Source organism: Arvicola amphibius, chromosome 3 (genome assembly GCF_903992535.2).
Source record: "Arvicola amphibius chromosome 3, mArvAmp1.2, whole genome shotgun sequence".
Taxonomy (NCBI): Eukaryota; Metazoa; Chordata; class Mammalia; order Rodentia; family Cricetidae; genus Arvicola; species Arvicola amphibius.
The window spans coordinates 101,016,178-101,036,062 of record NC_052049.1 but is presented as its reverse complement, the minus strand read 5'-3'; the positions used below and the strand labels follow the sequence as shown (position 1 = coordinate 101,036,062).

The 19,885-nt window shown below is 45.6% G+C and overlaps 1 protein-coding gene across 2 annotated transcripts in view; it reads right to left on the bottom strand.

Moving 5' to 3' along the window:
• Positions 1–19,397, bottom strand: part of Ets1 (ETS proto-oncogene 1, transcription factor) — a 123,180-nt gene extending 103,783 nt beyond the window's left edge. For both annotated transcript variants that reach the window (XM_038321670.1, XM_038321671.1), the window contains exons 1-2: positions 19,285–19,397; positions 5,110–5,192 (exon numbers count right to left, since the gene is read on the bottom strand). In XM_038321670.1, the coding sequence (XP_038177598.1) occupies positions 5,110–5,178 (69 nt within the window). In that variant the 5' untranslated portion in view covers positions 5,179–5,192; positions 19,285–19,397. The remainder of the gene's footprint in view (positions 1–5,109; positions 5,193–19,284) is intronic.
• Positions 19,398–19,885: the final 488 nt, after the last annotated feature.

The following is a 19,885-nucleotide window of genomic DNA, read 5'->3' as shown; positions in this document are numbered from 1 at the left end:
GAAGACACAGCAATGAAGCGCCATCTTGGAAGGAGAGCCTAAGATATTACAAGACCGAGAACCTATCAATACCTTGATCTTGAATCGTCTTAACTTCCAGAACTGTAGCAGTAACTCTATCTTTATAAATTTCCTGGTCTCATAAATTTAGCTATAGAAACAAAACCAGATTTAAAAAGAGATATGGGTCATATCTATGCTTTGTGGCATTAAAAAGTTAGGCAATTCAGTTAACCATGCAGGGCCTTTATTTTCTGATGTTGTACCATCCAGGGTGTGTCCTGACTCTGAAATTATATAGTTTACATGGACTGACTCTAATAGTTAAAAAAAAAAAAGCCCTGTTCTCTAAGATGCTAGAAAGGTGTGGGATGGGCAAATACATAGATAAACATATACATATATATGCACTCTATTATACTTCCTTAATTTCATCAGTCATAGAGCCATCATCACCCCCAAACAACAAGAAAAATGGAAAACACATTTTTATGGTTTCTATTGTGATTCTGACCTTCTTTTGAGTGTTCGCACTTTCCTAAACAAATCCCTAACTGCAGTGCTGCAAGAATCCCGCAGACCTGCGGTGGTACCTCGAATGGCTTCACCGTAGCAAGCATGGTGGCTGCACAAACAGCCCAGAGACATGATTATTCCAGGAACCCACTCAAAACTAGACTCCCGAAGCAAGAGTGGTAGGCAGGCTATCCACAGCCAGAGCCGCTGCTAAGAATAGAATTGCTGCCCGAGAGGCCCAATTAAACCCAGCTACTCTAGATAAGAGAAGCAGGTCTGGTTACCCAATGGGGCTGTAAACCACCAACCTATGACAAGAGAATTTTGATCTGGTGGCAAGAGGGCTCTTTCTCACTCAGGAGAGCATGAAGCAAGATTCCCCAACAAGAATGTCACCACCTGTACCCCAGTAGCTCCATCTTGTTCTGACAACACCCCTGTAGAGACACCCCTGTAAAAATCGTCTCTATTCCTCCCCCCCCCCCCAACAAGAATCTTTTTAACACAACTTAAGAACCCAGAACAGAAAGGAAAGACATGGGAAAATGGTAAAAAAAAAAAAATGGAATTAATTGAGCTCATCTTTATGGAGGCATTGGATAGGAGAGTCCCCAGAGAAGCAGCACTGTGACCTTCATGGTAGGTTGTAGTCGCCCGTTTTGTAGGCGTGGTTTAGAGCATTAATAGACTGGTTAAGGAATAACCTACGAGGCCATTTTGCCTCCAGTGCTCGAGTACTTTCTGCAGCAATCATCAGCAAGGCTGCACTCATTTGAACTATTTTCTCAAACCAAGCAAGAGTTTAAGAACTGTGAAGGTAAGCGCTAACGTGGACCCATTGATGTTGCCTGGACAACAAAGACCCAGCTCTCCTCTCACTGTAGGAGCAGATTCCTGCTGAGAATCTGCTGAGCTCCACAGGCTTCCCACCCTCACTCTCTCATGCTCATCCATCCTCTTCACGCATGCTCTCACGCCTAAGGTAACTCCATCGTCTTTGCACTACAGCAAAAGGGTCTTCAGTAGAGACCGTCCCGTATTCTGTGACTTATCCCATCCTAGAGCAGAACCTAATGAACATCTTTGGTTGTTGTTGCTTATGTGTTTGTTAAGAAATTACACAGTCTGGAGAATTGTGTTTTAGCAGAAAGAAAGGAATATAATCCAGGGGCATTTCACAGCTACCTGCCCTGGGATCACAAGTTCCACCTAATATCTGTTGTAAATAAGGCAAGAGGAAAGAGGGAATTGGGTTCCCCTTCTGCTAGTCAGAGTATCTGAAGACAGAAGCCAGGAGGTGTGTGTGTGTGTGTGTGTGTGTGTGTGTGTGTGTGTAAGAGAGGTTTGTGTGCATGTATGTGTGCGTGTGTGAGAGAGAGTGTGTGTGTAAGAGAGAGAGGTTTGTGTGCATGTGTGTGCATGTGTGTGCGTGTGTGTGAGAGAGTGTGTGTGTGGTGTGTGATGGAGAGAGAGAGAGGTGTGTGTGCATGTGTGTGTGCATGTGTGTGATGTAGAGAGGTGTGTGTGTGTGTGTGTGTGTGTGTGTGGTCTGTTAATCAATCAATCACAATGGGAGGGAAAATAGAATATACAAATGAGGCCAGACTGGGTGCCAGAGACATGTAATTCCAGTGATATATAATAGGGTGAGACTGGATGATCACAAGTTCAAGGTCCGCCTAGGCTACAGAAAATTTAAGAGTCATATGGGAAGATTAAGGAGATCCTGTGTTAGATTTTCTTTTACTTAAAAAGAGGACTGACTGGAGGTGTATCCCTGGGAAGCAGGAGACTTCCCTAGCATGCTTGAAGCTCAGGCTCAATCGTCAGCACTAAGTATTGCTTTACTCTACATAACACAACAGCTGTCAGACAAGGCAAGACGCTTTACAAAATAGATATGTTATAAAGTAAGTGTGATGTGTGTGGAGGCAAGTGTGCAGGCACGTGTGGAGGAGGCATGTTGGAGGAATGTGTGGATGTGGAGGCACATGTAGAGGTACGTGTGGAGGCATGTGTGGAGACATGTGTGGAGGCATGTGTGGAGGCATGTGAGGAGTCATGTGTGGATGTGGAGTCATGTGTGGAGGCATGTGTGGAGGCATGTGTGGAGGCATGTGTGGAGGCGTGTGTGGAGGCATGTGTGGTGGCATGTGTGGATGTGGAGGCATGTGTGGATGTGGAGACATGTGTAGAGGCATGTGTGGAATCATGCGTGGAGTCATGTGTGTAGGCATGTGTGGAGGCATGTGTGGAGGCATGTGTGGTGGCATGTGTGGATGTGGAGGCATGTGTGGAGGCATGTGTGGAGGCATGTGTGGAGGCATGTGTGGAGGCATGTGTGGAGGCATGTGTGGAGGCATGTGTGGATGTGGAGGCATGTGTGGAGTCATGTGTGGAGTCATGTGTGGAGGCATGTGTGGAGTCATGTGTGGAGTCATGTGTGGAGGCATGTGTGGAGTCATGTGTGGAGGCAGGTGTGGAGGCATGTGTGGAGGCATGTGTGGAGGCATGTGTGGATGTGGAGGCATGTGTGGAGTCATGTGTGGAGTCATGTGTGGAGGCAGGTGTGGAGTCATGTGTGGAGTCATGTGTGGAGGCATGTGTGGAGGCATGTGTGGAGTCATGTGTGGAGGCATGTGTGGTGGCATGTGTGGATGTGGAGGCATGTGTGGAGTCATGTGTGGAGGCATGTGTGGAGGCATGTGTGGAGTCATGTGTAGAGGCATGTGTGGAGGCATGTGTGGAGACATGTGTAGAGGCATGTGTGGAGGCATGTGTGGAGGCATGTGTGGTGGCATGTGTGGATGTGGAGGCATGTGTGGAGTCATGTGTGGAGGCATGTGTGGAGGCATGTGTGGAGGCATGTGTGGAGGCATGTGTGGAGGCATGTGTGGAGGCATGTGTGGAGATACATGTGAAGGCATATATGGAGGCATGTGAGGAGGCAAGAGAACAGTGTTATGGAGTCAGTTTTTCTACCATCTTTATGTGGGTTCTGGAAACCTAACTCTACCCACTGAGCCATCTTGGCAGCCTAGAGTTCACTGATATGATATATTTACAAGTTTGTATTTTTACAATTTTGTAGGACAATTTCTGAGATTGTTTTTATTTGGAAAATAAAGACATTGTATTTATATTTAAAAATAAAGTACGGCTGAATTATGGTGAAAGAGTAGGGCTTTTCAGCACAGTCACTCTGCCCTCAAACAAACAGAGATGCCTCCTAAACATAGAGTCTTATCAAAAGAAATTCTAAATGTGGGTTTCACTTAACCTCTTGGGCACCAGTACATTCCATGTGGTACAGTACACTAGGGTGCCCACTCTTGGCCCTGGGCATATTGCCATGTGTCTCAAAACCTGCAGCTCCCAGAGAGGTGAGCGGGCAGTTATTACCCCTGCTTTCTGTGCTTCGGGGTGCTTCCTAGTAGCCTGGCCACATGATCCCCAAATAAGGTCAGTAATTCCTGACAGCCTCCTCCACACATCCTCCTTCTCAGGAAGATGGTCACAATCGAGGTCATGTTTAGTTGAAACTCTGTTTAGCTCCCTCGTGTTTGCCCTTCTCCAGGTAGGCCAGCAGGGTGGCATGTGAAGAAGGATGACGCGTGAGGGGACTAACAAACCAGCACGGGAGGAACTTCCAGAGCCCACGAGGGCTAGCCAGAATAGCATAACAGGAAAGAGCACTTCCTCCGTCAGATGAAAGGGTCCTGCACACCACCCATGTAAGTACCTGGAAGATGAACCCCTCCCACACAAAAGGCAGACAGCTTCCAAAAGTGTTGTTTCTTTACCTCCTAGCTGTGACATCATATCCTTCTTTACAGTTTCCCCCAAGCCAGAAGTCTCATGCTTTTGACAGACTGGCCCTGAGGCAGAGAACATCAATGGGCCGTTACTTGAGAGCTACCGAGCTTTGACAATCATGACTGAGATTGCTTCAAGTATGCGTCTAGGACAGCAAGGGACCAGATAATGCTAATGTGACTTATAGTTCAAAATTTGAGACTCGGCTACCTGGTCATCTTTCAGAACTAGAAAATATTGCTTATTTGTCTATAAGACAAACTGTTAAGTGGAGCAGCCTGGAATAGGGACATTGTCTCAGTTAGTTTTTAAAACAATCATTTACAGGCAAACCAGAGCAGCTTTGAGCAGTCTGGGCACATAGGATGATCAGCCCTCAAGAGTGAGGACCGGCATCTTCGACTGAAGGACAACTGACTTTAAGAGCTTTGTATCTTTGCTATGGAGCTGTTGGAGGACCGTGGGAACTTAGCTACATCCTTGGCCTTTCCTAAGAAGTGACAGGAGCACGTCCCAAAACTGAGCAGCACAGCATGTGTCTAGGCATCATGCCATACCTCCTTAGGAGGAGTCCCGTCCACTGAAGCCGCCTCCACCAGATCCTGGAGTTCTGAATTTCTACTTTATATTCATATAAAACATAGAGAACCTCACATTGGAGCTCCTCCAAGAGGCCCGAAGCTGAATCCCTGGCTTCTGCGAGTCTCCAGGAGTGGGAAGAAATGTGTAGAGACTGGGCAGGTTGGGGACGGAGGCAGGGAAGAGAGGATCACTCACCAGGGCCGCAGGACGTGGGGTGGAGAATGTGGTGGGGCTGCCCATGGCGGAATCCACATAGTAGCTCATTCTGTGTTCCTCACCTGTGCAGAAGAAAAGATTGACTGAGCCTCTGGCTATATACAGGCATAGGGACATTAACTCCCCTGCAAGGCATCCAAATCTTAGACCCGGGCATCTCCCCAGGAGCCAACTTGTTAGCTTCTTTGTGAGGCTGAAAAGTAAACAGGACTCAGAAAGGTAGGAAACCTAACGCAGGGACGGACAGGGTGGGACAGACCCTAGCCGCAGCCAGCCAGCGTGGGTCACAGACCATGTCTGTGTGCTGCAGAAAGTGACAGGGTCTAAAAGAAAAGATCCCTTTGGCAGGATTTCTGGACAGGGACCAAGTCTTGTATGTCTTTTAAGATAAGATCTCTATGCATGTTTCACATGTCCCCAACTCCACCCAGACCTGGCGCACAGCAGGAATTCCATATGGAGTAAATAAATTATTGATAGAAGCGTTTACAGAGGTGCATTAGAGAACGGAAAGGAAAACGCTTCCACAAGGAGCCTCCAGCCCCAGGCACAGAGACAGGCAGAAGCTCGTAAAACAGGCTAGACAAATTTATTTGATATCAAGAGAAAGGCTAGAGAAATCATTCCTGCTGAGAGCTATTATCTGTATTGGAGGCCTGAATGAGAAGAATGTTCTGGAATGTTCTAACTTAGAGGGATTTTTCCAACGAGCTGCTGGTCACCAAAAAAAATCATTGATATATCAAACATTTCTGTTGAGTTGAGTGCTCTCCAGAGTGCAAAAGTTCACACACTTTCATAAATTCAATACTACACATGAAAATATGCCTCTCTTGAATGATTGAGAAGATTACATTCCGAGGCCTATCGTTCAGAGGCCAAATTCCCATTGTTGGGAGGTGACATTTCATCCTAGCTGCTCTCCAGTTCCTGTCTGCCCTTGCCCTTTCATTCCTGTGTATGCTCAAATCAATCAACCTATTTCAAGAAAACACAGAAAGTCCAGAGATGGCTTTTATGTTCAATCACAATTCCAATTCACTATCATAATAGTGCCTAATAGTCAACGGCATACCCACTTTCACAGAAATTGTAGTCCGGACTTGGCAATATGCAATCCTGCTCACCAAGGGCTTGATGGATAGAGCCCCAGCATCAGTTGAGTGAGAAATTTGAGCTTATAAGGCAGAACTTATCCTAGAGCTGTGGGGCCTTGCTTTGAAGGGATGTACCTTATTAAGATGTCTTTCCTCCTCTTCCTTCCCATCCCTAGGCCCCAGCAATACCTGGGGCAAGTGAAAGAGCTAATTCTGTGGTCAGAAAAGCCTGAGAGCTCTCCGTGACCCCCAGCAGCTGCAGCCCTCCGGAGAGCAGTCCCTGCTCCAGCACAAGAGAGCCAACTCTGTTAGCGCAGGTGTGGGTTAGCCAGCCCTGACGCTGTGAGCGCGGCAAAGCTCTCCCCACTTCACATCTGTCTTGTGGTGGCATGGGTGGGGGAATGAATCCCTCCGGCCTGCCCGTCGATGCCTGAGGAGGTGTGAGAGCTGCTCCTGTGGTCATAAGAGTGGGAGAACTAGCCCTGAACCCCCACCAGCCGCAACACTTAGAAGAGCAGGCCCTACACCTCACCAGGGCAGCAGAAGAGACCCAGCCCTGTCCGAGCAGGTGTGGGTGAGTCAGCCCTGAAGTGGTGAGCACAAAAGAGCTGTCCCCATTTCTCATCTGGCTGACCAACCCTACAGCTGCCCAGGCCCAGCCCCAGTGTGATGGCTTGGCCAACCCCATCACCCTCCTCTTCTGTGATCTGCTGGGGCACCTGACCTGCGGACCCAGTGCTGCAGGATCTCCACAACACAGGGCAACAACAGGATATTCAGGAAGGGGGCGTCTAGCGAGGGCCCAGCGTTGAGAGGGTGGTAGAAGCCAGAGGCCTCTAACCAGACCACTGACTCGGCACTGAACACGTGGGAGTAAAGAGACTAGGACAAAGGGGTTCACAGCGTGACTCACTGTGTCACACCACAGCTTCCATGACGAGATTTTTTTTTTAAGTTTTTTCCCCTTTTTTAATTTTTTTCCTTTTTTCTCTTAATTTTTTTTTTCATTTGGGGAGTATGCAGTGGCAGAGAGCGAATGCGAAAGGCGGGGAAATGAATGGGATCAAGATGCATGATGTAAAAAGACACAGAAAAATAAGCTAATTGATGAATTTAAAAAGATGTCCTACCTCCTCAGAATACAGGATAATCCAAATAACATTAGCCAAAAACAAACAAACAAATAAAAGTCATTCTGTTAAAAATCGGTTAAGTAAGAGTTCTAGGTCGCTAGGTTAGGCACGCTACTTAAGGTTTCATCCTTGTTTCTGTTGCAGCTGATGGACCCAGGAAGAGCGCCTCAGAAGAGACACCGAGTGACTGAAAAAGATCCAGGACGGCCATTCCCAAAACATTGTTTTTACCTGTCTGTCACCTCTGGCCCGTTCAGTGCTTTTGCCAAAATTAGTGAGCAGCTCCATGTCTCAGACTGAGAATTGGATACAGACAATATGGATGCCCATGGGCCTGTCCCAACCTGGTGTGGGATGATCGTGTCCAGATACTCGCTGGCCCCTCCCTCGCTGAAGCATTCCCTCTTACTGGTTTTTGGTTTTGTTTTAATCAGAAAATTAACTTTAAAGCTCTTAACAAAGCACCTTCAAAACGTACAGATCTATACAAGGACAAGACCCAAAACCTGCATTGACCATGCCACACTGCAAATGGATTATCATGATGAAAGTCCCTGAAGAAAAGCCGGCCAGCCCTCCAGGGTCCTGCAGGATGATGTGTACCTTTGTACTGGAAACATCCAGGCGTGAGGGAATGCTGCTTCACGGGAGCCATTCGACCTTCTGCTGTCCCTGCAGGCCTGTCCTCCCTCTCACAGCTCTAGGGCGGGCTCTATTAGGAATCTATTTATTCCTTCAATAGTTACCCTATGCCTCCTATGAAGCAATGCGCGGGGGCCCTTGAGACACGCTAGTAAACAAATACAGATTCCTGACCTCCTGGCCCCTGGCTTTTAACAGGCTTGTAACAGGGAGAAGAGGGCTGAGAACGACAGAGTCTGGAGCCTGTGGCTTCAGAAGTGGAGAAGACAAATTCACATGTAACTCTATCATAGCGTGATTGGTAGTCTGCCAAAAAATATGGAAAATATAAGCAGTGGTTGGTTCCTCGGGGCACATGGAATAGGGAGTCATGGATGACCGCAGAGGGAGATGCAACCGCACGGTCCTGTGAATCACTTAGACTCCCTCAGCAGCAACAGACCGCCACTCTTCTGAATGTCCAGTTCACTTCCATATTCACAAGAGAAAGAACTTTGCGAATTGGCAGCACTGTGCCAGAGCCCAGCTCCAAGACAACAAGAGTTTCTGTCTGCCAGCCAGACAGCACTCCCCTTCATAGCAACACACTTGGAACAAGGACCAGTGGAAACATGTTTTCTCTTCCAGTGGACGGAGGGAGGGAGGGAACCTCTGGCTGAACATCTGGTGCATTCTGTGCTGGACCATCCTCTCCACAGCATGAATGACACTTCCCTTGGGGAAAAGCCTTTTGCCCAGGGAGGAAACTAGAAAGAAGGAGTTGCCAGGGATCTCAAGGGCTCTCATCGCAGGAAATAACTCTGAGACAGAAAGCGATTGCTGCTTTATTATTTTTCTGGAGAAAGAAAAAAAGAACCTGCCCCTTTTCCAACTTGTAGATTGTGACACAGAACAGCTGCTGGAGACCTAACCCTTTCTGAAGATGCAAAAGGGGTGTGAGTGTGTGTGTGTGTGTGTGTGTGTGTGTGTGTGTATCTGTGGGTGTGGGTGTATCTGTGGGTGTGTGAGTTCTTCCCCCTCTCCTTGGCTTTTTAGCCAACAGGAACTCCCTCCCACATGACAACTTCTTGAACATCAACCGGACTTGAACATTTTGTCTTGGTTTTGCACATATGTATTACCTAAATAGATAACAACTGTGTGATTTTAAGCCTTACTGTGCAGCTGAGATGCAGCCCTGAGCCCTGTCTCTGTGCAGGGATGATGGGAACGTATGGGAACAGTGGGCCATGCACAGCTAAATTCATTTTTCCTCAACAGAGCAAGCTAGTATTGACCAATCAGCAGAACCGGTGCTTCCGAAGTGAGACTACTAAGCTATACTCCCAACCTTTCACCCTCCAAAGAGCCCTGCTGTAGCCTTCAAAGCCTTCTACTGTGTACCTCAGTTTCTCCCTCCGCTGCACTTCTTCGGTGGCCATGTTTCTGGAAATGCCCTCTACCCTCCGGTTCCTCCAGAACTGTGAGTCCCACATCTCCTGAGGCCTCCAGGCCTGTGTCAGACCCTGTGCCCCCACCCCTAACTCAGCCACTCTTCACCCCAGCAGGAGAGAGCTCCTCCCTTCCGACAGTCGCCAGAGCGTATTATCTTCCTATTGTCTGCACTTATCGCTGGGCTCTACCAACATCTGTTTCCATTTATCTCCCTGCTCCATCCTGAACTGGTTGAAAGTAGGCACTATGCTTTTTTTTTCACTTTGCATGACAGAAACTCAAATGTTTTTAAATCCATGACTGAGTGGGTGGCTGGGCAGGTGGGTGGCTAAATAATTCTCTGCCTAAGAATGAAAGAGATGTTTTATAAATTGGAGGCTCTGCATAGACCAGGCTGGATAAAGACCACCTGAAATGAGTGTGCCCCGGGTCCATCTCTAAGCAAAATCTGTTTTGCTATGGTCACATGACTATTTCAAGTCACCTTACAGAAGAAACCTGTTCCCGCTGTCCTATGCAAGCAACCACACCTCTGCACTTAGCCTTTCTTCCCTCTCAAACTCTCACTAGAATTCAAGATCCCTAGAGCAGAATTTAATCTCTCCCCGGGTTCCTGCAGAGTCTCGCCACGTGACTGACATGCAAATAAATTGTGCGGATTAGAGAAAACCTGCACACAGCCCTTGGTTCATGTTAATCCCTTTTAGATGAGGAGGAAGTCTAGACCACCCTGCCTGCTGCCCAGTTAGAGTTGGCCCTACGGCTTCATCCTTTCCCTTTGCTTCTCTGCCTTCTTCATCTTGGAGCTTAGGGAGCAGGCAAGCTCTCTGTAGAGGAAACCAGTCAACAGTTTGGCCTATGGAAATGTCTCGTATCCGACGAAGTCCTTGAAAACTAGCTTTCCATTCACTCCGAAAGAGTTTTTGTCTTTGCAAAGTATGTGGCCTTTTCAAACTTCCACCTGGTCCAGGAGCCTTGGAACCCTGCCAGAACCTGCAAGCCCACACCCCTTCTCACCCAGGTCCGGTGACAGCAATGCACAAAGCCGAGAGGTTAGGAAGCAACAGGGATGAGTGGGGGCAAAGCAAGAGAAGAGTGAGGACTCTGAACAGATAAGCCTTGGTCAGGGCTGAATCCAGTTCACACAACTCTGTCCTGCTTGATTCCATCAGTGGGTAATGAGACATCAGGCAAGGGCTTTTCATTTAAACGATCTGCCCTTAAAGGAAACCTATGCCTTTAAACAAATGTCCTAATAAACCACACGTGATTATTTTTTTTTTCTACATCTCCAGGCATAGTGGTACGCACTTACGATTCTGGTGCTCAAAAAAGGGAGGCAGGAACCTGAGTTCATGGCCATCCTGGGCTACAGAGTGAACTAATATTTCAAAGCAAATAGAAAATCTCTCCAAATAGTTAACATGATAGCATGCATTTATTGCAAATGTTTATAAAAAACCCGCATATTCTGAAATCATTCTTCTTTAACATATTTTAAATTCACAATAGAAAAATCTTAAAATTGGTGACTTTTTAAAAAGATATTTTTTTTTCTGAATGCCGGACTATTTTGCCATTTCTGAATGCTAAATACTTTGACTTTTGAAAACCAGAATTTGAAAGGTGTCTTTTATTCTCATTGTGTCTGTGTAGAAATCAATTGCCCGTTTTTAAGTTTGTTTGGTGAGGTGCCTCCTTTGAGCTGCTCTGCGTTATTTTATAGTTGGTTCTGTTGTTTTCTTCACCAACAAATAAGTACCAAAATGTAGGAAAAATAACTCAGAAGAGCCTCAAATGGTAAAACAAACAAACCCTGCAGTCCCACCATCCAGTCACCTCCATGTTATAGTCTTAATTTGCTGTTTTAACCTGTTTTTTTTTTCAGTTATATTTGGCATAATGCTCTGGACATTTTTCTGTCCAGAAATGTTACTCTATCTCCTGAAGTTTAAGACTGCAAATACATACAAATATTTTGCATTCCATAATATATAATTAGCCACAACTGTATTGTTACTGCCAAAATATCATTTTTAAAAGACTGGGTCTTTTTGTATAGCTCAGATTGGCCAGGAACTCCCTATGCAGCCCAGGCTGGCCAATATTGACAAGAAAAAGAAGTCTATACATGTTCAAAATTGGTGTGATTTTTTCCTGAATATTCTTCATGTTTGGCTAGTTGGATGAAAACAGAGGTTTGACTACACCATATAAACATGTCCTGAGCTCTGTGGGCACCCTGATTGTCCTCTTATAAGTGACACTAAATGGGGGAAAAGTATGGTACTCCACCACCCTCTCTCCTAGAGTCCAGAGTTGCCTGAAAGAGAGACCATGCCAATCATGGAACCTGCTTGCTGACTCAGTGAAGGAATGTGCCAGAACAAACCCAGGACACAGATCTCTTAGGACAAAACTTTGTCATTATGTGTTATGGAAGGTGTCCACTTGTAACAATGAACTTGGGATTCCTAAATGCAACAGAAAAGGGATCTATCATAAGAATACATCAATGTATAGTTTAAAATGTTATCTACAACTAATGCTGTGTTTGTCTCCAATCTACCTAACGTACCATGCAATTGTGTCTGTCTTCCTCCATCCTATCCCAGTTCCCACACGTGGCCCATGGCATTTTCTCCAGTCAGTTTGGAAGGTATCTTCTTCTTCTGCTAGTTTAGCAAAGCAACAAAGGAAATGCTTTACGAGAGCTCATATTAAATAATGGAGCATTCCTTACCATGCTTCTAGGAAACATTGCTGTAAAGCAGTAGTTTCTTAACCTGTGGGCTACGACCCCTTTAAAGAGTCAGATGACCTTTGCACAGGGGTCAACTAAGACCAACAGAAAACACAGATATTTACATTATGATTCACAACAGTAGCAAAATGATAGTTATAAAGTAGCAATAAAAATACGTTCATGGTTGGGGGTTACCACAACTTGAGGAACTCTGTTAAAGGGTGGCAGCATTAGGAATGCTGGGACCACTGAGAGACAGACTGAATGTGAATGAATGATTAGAACTGAGGGCAGTCGTTCTGCCTCACTAAGATGGAGCCTCACTCTCTTCAGGATGGACTGTGAGCTCACAGTGTAAGTATCTTTTAAACGGTGGCATTGGCCGATAAAGGCCATGTTCTGACCTCTGCGTGCTGCCCGCTCCATCAGCAGTCACCCACTCCTTCACAAAATTCTGAGGCAGCAACGATGACCGCCTAATCAGCGTGTCTTCTTTCTCTCCAGCTTCACTGGCAATTGTCCCTAACCCCTTCTTAAATAAAATGACTCATACCCACCTCTTATTATTCTGCCTCTGAAATTTCTAATTAAGCCTAGCATTGTCAAGTCCTACATGAATGTGTATGACCAATCCTCCTTACGATACTAAAATGGGCTCATGCCATTATGACTTATAAGCATATATTCTTTCGCTCTTCCTAGGAACATAGGTCACTGATGTCTTCTAAAGGGGGCAAAAGGTGGCTTAAGGGAGCTGGAGAGATGGGTCGGTGGTTAAGAGTTAATACATCTGTCACAGAGGACCTGCGTCCAGTTCTTAGTACTTACATTGGGCACCTCACAGCCTCCTGCCATTCATCCCCAAGGCGTCTGAGGCCCTCCACTATCCTCTGCAGGAAGCTGCGCCACTCATACACACAAATATATAATTTACAAAAGAACGTATCTTTAACAGCGCTTTTACTCTAGTATATTATAGAGCTTTTCCTAGCTTCATAGATGATTTTGCCTTTCATCCTAGAGAGAAAAATCCCTTAGCCATCATGCTGTCAGAATGAACAGTCAAGAACAGACACAAACGTTCTGCTGAGCTCTGATAGCCTCCAAACTCAACTAGGACAGTGACAACTGTCATCGCTGAAACATATCAGAAACTGACAATCTACTCCTTCTAGTCGCACAGTTAGCACGTCGAGCATGTCATAAGGAAACCAACCTTGGCGGTAAGAAAAGTGCACCTATGATATTGTTCTTCCATTCCATGAAAAACCCTGAAAAGCAACAATCGAACACAATAGGCCTTCAGATGTACTGCAGCACTGTGGCCAAGTTAGGGGCTGACAGCTGGTTAAACTAAGATGGTTTTACACATCAAACATGGAAACCTAAAAAAGGAATGGATCTAGAAGAATAATGTAAACCCTTCTTCTTCTCAACAAGGGATGTCTTAGAAGTCAGGGTCAAACAGATCCTTGGCCAAGCCAAACCCAAAGAAGAATTGTAAGACAAAACGTCAACTCTTACCCAATGCTTGCTGCTAAAGAAATTCTTCAAGACCCTGGAATTCTAAGTAATTTCTTTTCAACCTGGCCTGCAGTTGCAATCTAGAATTTAAATCGGGTTCTTGCTCGTCGTCGGGTTCTTGCTCCTCGTCGTCATCCCAACAAACAAGAGAGGTCATAAATAGGAAGACTAAGGGAACGACAGGGGACTGGATAGTTTTAAAGCAGAATTGAAAGACACCAGCTGACAGGGATCTCTCAAATCTGGCAAGCAACTTCTTGGACTATGTCTAATTGTGATTTGCATGGTGGGGTTTTATTTGTTTTATTGCCCAAATTCTAAGGTTCCAATTTCCCAGCGTAATGCTAAACAGCTTGCTGGCACTCTATGGCTAAGAGAGGTTTCGCAAAGCCAGTGAATTTTGGACTCGGAAAGAAAAATGAATCAAATCATCTCATTTCAATAAACTGAGGCCAGAGAACTGAGGTGTCAAGAAGAGCTTTGGAGCTACAGACTGTAGGTAGACCTGGCTCTCCTTCCTGCGTGTGCCATCATGACAGGATTTCTTTTTTTTTTTCTTTTGGTTTTTCGAGACAGGGTTTCCCTGTAGTTTCTAGAGCCTGTCCTGGAACTAGCTCTTGTAGACCAGGCTGGCCTCGAACTCAGAGATCCACCTGCCTCTGCCTCCCGAGTGCTGGGATTAAAGGTGTGCGCCACCACCGCCCGGCATGACAGGATTTCTTAGCCTAGTCGTCTTAGTTTCTTCAACTATAAAATGAAGATAAGAATACAAACCTTTGGGTTGCTGAGGAGGGCTACACAAAAGGAAAATATTTAGCTGTATTCTTATAATACTTAAAATGCTCAATAAATTATTTTATTGCTATGTCATCAGCAGTACCTGGCATTTACTGTTAGTAAGAAAGATGAGTCTTAGTATAATTATTATATTAATAATGTATTTACAGATTGAGGTAGCAGAGGTTACTTATTTTAAAAATAGATGTAGTAGTGCATATCTTTAATCCCAGGATGCAGAGGCAGGCAGATCTCTGTGGGTTTCAGGCAAGCCACTGAGCACTGAGGCCTTGTTTGGACAAAAAAGGAAGGCAAGAAAGAAAGGGGGAGTAAAGACCTAGAACCCCATGATCTAAATCTAAATAAATTAAATGACATTTAAGTCATCCAAAAACTTAATCCTGTTTAGGATCACAGACTGAATATCCTTAGTCAAGAATATTTGCAGGAGGAAAGAGCCACAGTCTCCCACAATTGCTAGGAACCCGGGGCACCATTGTTATGCATACAACCACAATCAAGAAGCAAGCATATTCTTACAGCTCAACAGAGATGTGGAAAGACTGTAGCTGCTGTCACACAAACCAGGAACTACTGCAGCCGCTTCCTGAGTTGAATGTGTGTGTGTGTGTGTGTGTGTGTGTGTGTGTGTGTGTGTACACATATCCTTGTTTTGTAGAGTAACACTTATACTAACTAGTTATCAATACAGGGAAGCTAGTTGGCTGCTCTGGAAAGCATTGCAAAGGTTCCTGTTTCTCTGGACTTCCATTTTTGTAGCTGTCATTGCTTTTGATTTGAGGTCGGGGCACCCAAACTATGAAGCACACATGAACTGAATGGCATAGTTCTGGTTACAAAGAAGCTCCAGGCTCTACCATGACCATGTGTGGATGATGCTACCGGTCTCAGGACCTCACTCAGCAACACTGCAGGACTCACCTGAGTACACTTTGGAGCATGTCTACTAAGATGGATACTTAGGAAGCAGAGTCACCTGGGAAATAGAAGCAAAGACATCTGCTGAGACTAAGCACAAGGCTGCACACCATAGGTGCAAGGCACACCTGGCCAGAAAGAAATGCACAAGAGAAGGGCTGAGTCTCCTCGCCAAAGGATGGCTAAGGCTTCTGTCTTGCCCAAGAAACAAACTAGTTCTTTATCCTCTGATAACCTCAAGAAACCGAAGCCCTCAGGATCCTTTAAGTGATTCCAGAACAAGGAATATAGGAAGATCTTCCTACAGGGGACCAGAATGGCAACAGATCGCTCCACAGTAACAGGAGTCCTTGAAAGACCTCCACCCAGAGGCACCAAAAGATGATTTTGAAGACTGACTTGTCCCGATTGTTAAGACTCACAGACTTTTAAAAACTCTTTGAGCCGGGCGGTGGTGGCACACGCCTTTAATCCCAGCACTCGGGAGGCAGAGGCAGGCGGATCTCTGAGTTCGAGGCCAGCCTGGTCTACAAGAGCTAGTTCCAGGACAGGCTCTAGAAACTACAGGGAAACCCTGTCTCGAAAAACCAAAAAAAAAAAAAAAAAAAAAAAAAAACTCTTTGAACTGGTTTTACAAACTTTCCTGCTTTTAGATTTAAAAGAAAAGCCAACAAAAGAGAAAACTGTATTTCCCCATAAAGGGTAGACTCCCGGTTGGCACTGAAAGTTCCCTGCCTCACTCCCACCAAAAAGTGATGGCCCAGCTTCCCCTGGAGGTTCAGGAACCACACCTACACCATGGGCCATCAAATTCATCACCTTCTGCTATAAGGAGGGAAAAAACGATCTCAAACATCCTTCCCTCTCCCCCAACTCTGCTCGAGACCCTGTTTTGTTTGGTGTCACTAGAATTCAGAAAACATTCATAGACTGTATCACACCATTTAAAATTGTATTGTCTTTTTTTTCAACTTTTCCCAGCAAAATATTGCTTTCTAAAATAAATTATATAAAATTGAAAGTATGTTCATCGATATATTCTGCTGCCCTCTCTAAACAAGGCAGGACACAAAGCAGAAGCAGGGCTCAGCGACCACTCTGGGATGGATGGCTCTCTCAGGCATTCCAGACGTGCAGTTTTCTCCAGAGTCAGTGTCTTCTCAGCAAGGGGTATTTAATTTACAAATTCATCTTTGGAAAACAGGCCTGATCCCCAAGACCCTCCCAGATACCTTGCAAAACCCAGGCGGCTTTTGTGTGTCTTGGAGTTTCTGCTTCCTGTGATTGGAGACCCAGCCCTGGGTTCTTATTTCCTTGATTCTGATCTGGTCCCATCAAGAGCTCACCCTGGTGATTTAAAGGAAGAGGCTCATGTAGAGCACCTCAAATCCAATTGCACACCGCTAGGTGAACAAAAGCTCCTCCAATGAAGGACTTGTTAAAAAGAGTCCTGTGAAGCTACAGTCTCAGTAGAGTTAAGGAGGCCAAGGAGGATCTCACACAGAAGTTTCCCCGGGATTAAAGACACAACTGTCGCCTTCAATGTCATTAAATTGCTGCTTCAAATATTAGTGTCACTCATATACTAAATGCTTTAAAATTCCCATGAATCAGAAAGAGGGAGGGAAGAAGGAAGGGACAGAAGTTAGTGGAAGAAGGACGGAAGGGAGCAAGCCCCAAGTTTTGGCATATACTCTTCTCTTCTGCTACTTGATGTGAGCCACTGAGGAATTAAAACAGGCAATTAGAAAGGGATCATTGCCAGGGACTGTGTGCCTGTTCACCAAGAAATAAAGTTACAAGACCCACACCTAAAAAGAAGACAGGAAAAGCACAAGGGTGTTGGTGCTGAGATGTATTCCCTAAGAAAAGAAAGAAGGCAATGAGGTTGACTACAATTCTTTATAGAAATGTATGAAACTGTCAATTACTTTAAAAAAAATCACCAGGTTCAGCGGAACCATAGTTAAGGGTGAGAATTTTGCCCACACACTGAGGCTGTCTGTGATCACAGGCAGAAATCTGTACCCAGGACCTGTCCCCACCACATCTGTTTGCCTTAGCCCAGCCCTCCCCTTGGAACCTGTACCCACATACCCAATGTCTTCCAATATTTCTTCAGACTACACCGGCCCTGTTGGCTCTTTTATTTTTCAAAGATCTATACTCCTTACTTATAGATTGCCCCCTTTGTAAACTAGGTGGGACATCAGTAATCACTTGCATTATTATTATTATTATTATTATTATTTTATTTTTATTATATTAAAAGCCTGCTATGTTCATTCAGTAACCTCTCCTACATTACAAACGCTGCCTCGCATAGAATCCAAGCACTTACCCACTTAACTCCTTCCAAATTTCAACTCTGACCCTCCTGATCTTTGAACTCTATTGGTTCTTAGGAATTTGAATGGGCAACTGGAAGTCTGGGCTGAGAAGACTCCAAGGTCACCCTGCCAGGTGCTAGAGGATTGCCCCACTCTGCTCTAGCCCTCCCTGGCACCTCTGGCAACTAGCACCTGGGTGTAAGGTGCCTTGTGAAGGGAAGAGCCCCTTGGTAATCAGACACTCGTCTCAAGTCCCCAGCAGCAGATCCAAGACAGAAGAGGTGGCGTGGCTGCTGCCTGCAGTTTGTTATTCCACTACTGATTGGTAAGTATAGAAGCTGTAGAAAAGTGGCGCGTTTCTTCTAATATTAATATTAATAGCTACAATAGTTAACACATGAAAAGACCTTTTCATCTTCAAAGCACTTCTCGCAAATTAACCCATTACAGCTCTCTCTCTGGCCGGGTTCTGGGAACAGCAGGTAATAGAGGAATAGAGGCCACCCAGCCCGCCCTGCGTGATCCGGAGCCTGACGAACCAAAGGGGTTTCTCACTAGATTAAAAAGGTGCTGAAGTAATCCAGACCCCAGTTGATGAAAGAGTTAAAAGTGTCAGTAATTTTACAAATCAAACGGAGCGGCCAGAGGTACGTTTTGGGATCTGAAATCTGAATTTCCTGTTGTTTCCCACAGTTTCATGCAGCGATACAAAGTTGGAAGGAAAACAGCTTTGGGATGAAAACCAAAAAAGGGGGAAGCCTTACAATGGAATATCATGATCTCATGCCACCCAGCATCTTTGGACAGTCCCCTTGCAGCACAGTCTGCTTTGAAAAGTTATAGCTGACATTCTTAGAGTAACAAGAAGACACTAGGAAAGTAGAATTGCTGTCCCAATTCCAGCCTCCCTCGGTAGCTGGGGCCCAAGCCCTCAGTGCAAGGAAGAAGACCCCCTCTAACCTGCAGACAGCCCCAAACTACCGACCTACAGGGCCTGCAAGAATTGTCGGGCTTTTGCAGGACGCAAGTCACAAGGCAGAAGAGACGACCCAATAGGCTGGCCTGCCTTCAGAAAATCCTAATGGAGAGCGATTTACCCTCCCTGTGAAAGTCATTCATTAAATCACTGGTAAGGGGGAGGGGGCAGGAAAGGCAAAACAGTAGACTTTCACCAAGAAGGAAAAAAGAAAAGCAAGTTTCTAAGTGCAGTTTTATTTCTCCGGAAGGGTCTGTAAAGGACATTCACGTTTGTGAAGTGTCATTTGCCCGGATTTACAACGTGAGTGGTTTTGCCTTTGGGGGCGGGGGTGACAAGAGTCTTGATTTTGAGCTTGTCCAATGAGGTTGGGAAGTAATTTTGAAAAATATTGTTAAACAATGGAGTAGGTAAGTAGGGAAAGAGGTTTTTAGAAAAGGAAGAGAAACCTGCCGTTTCTTAAAACTTTCCCAGTTTCCCCTTTAATTCATAAAATATCAGGGAGGAGAAGAAAAATGGGATGAAAGTTTTCAACAAAAACTCAGCCCTCACTTACGACTTTGCCGGAGAGATGGGCGAAGAATGAAGCGGGCTTCTCTGAAGGTCCGCGGGCTCTTTCCAGCTACTACCTGCGGGAATCCTCCTCCGCTCCCAGCTAAAGAGGATGCAGAGACCATAATGCTCCTAATAGAGCTGCCTCCTGAAACGGGGGGTGTGGTCAAGCGAGGGAAGCAGAAGAGGCGGTCTCCAGGCAGCCTCTGGCACTAGGGCAGCAGTCAAAAGCCCAGCAAATAGTGTTGCTGACTGTGGCAGCACCAAATCACACCTGGTTGTTTTTATCCTTCAAGTGATACCTCAAATAAATATAACTGAGCCAGGGACAGAGTTAGGAGGAAGGTGAACCAAGGAGAGCAAGCTAGTTACTTGGGGTGTTCTACTAGACATGTGACTACTTCTATCCCATGTGGTTTGACTTTCTCAGTGGAATTGTGTTCACCTAGGCCGTGAGTCAGGGGAGGGGCTGGTTGCTGTAAATCACTCAGGGGAATGTCTCAGTCTCTCACTGTCTCAGGGGAATGTCTCCTGCCTCTCACTCACCTAGACTTAGGTTTCTTGTTGTTCTTTATTAACCTGACGTGTGAAGTGTGCACAGTGCA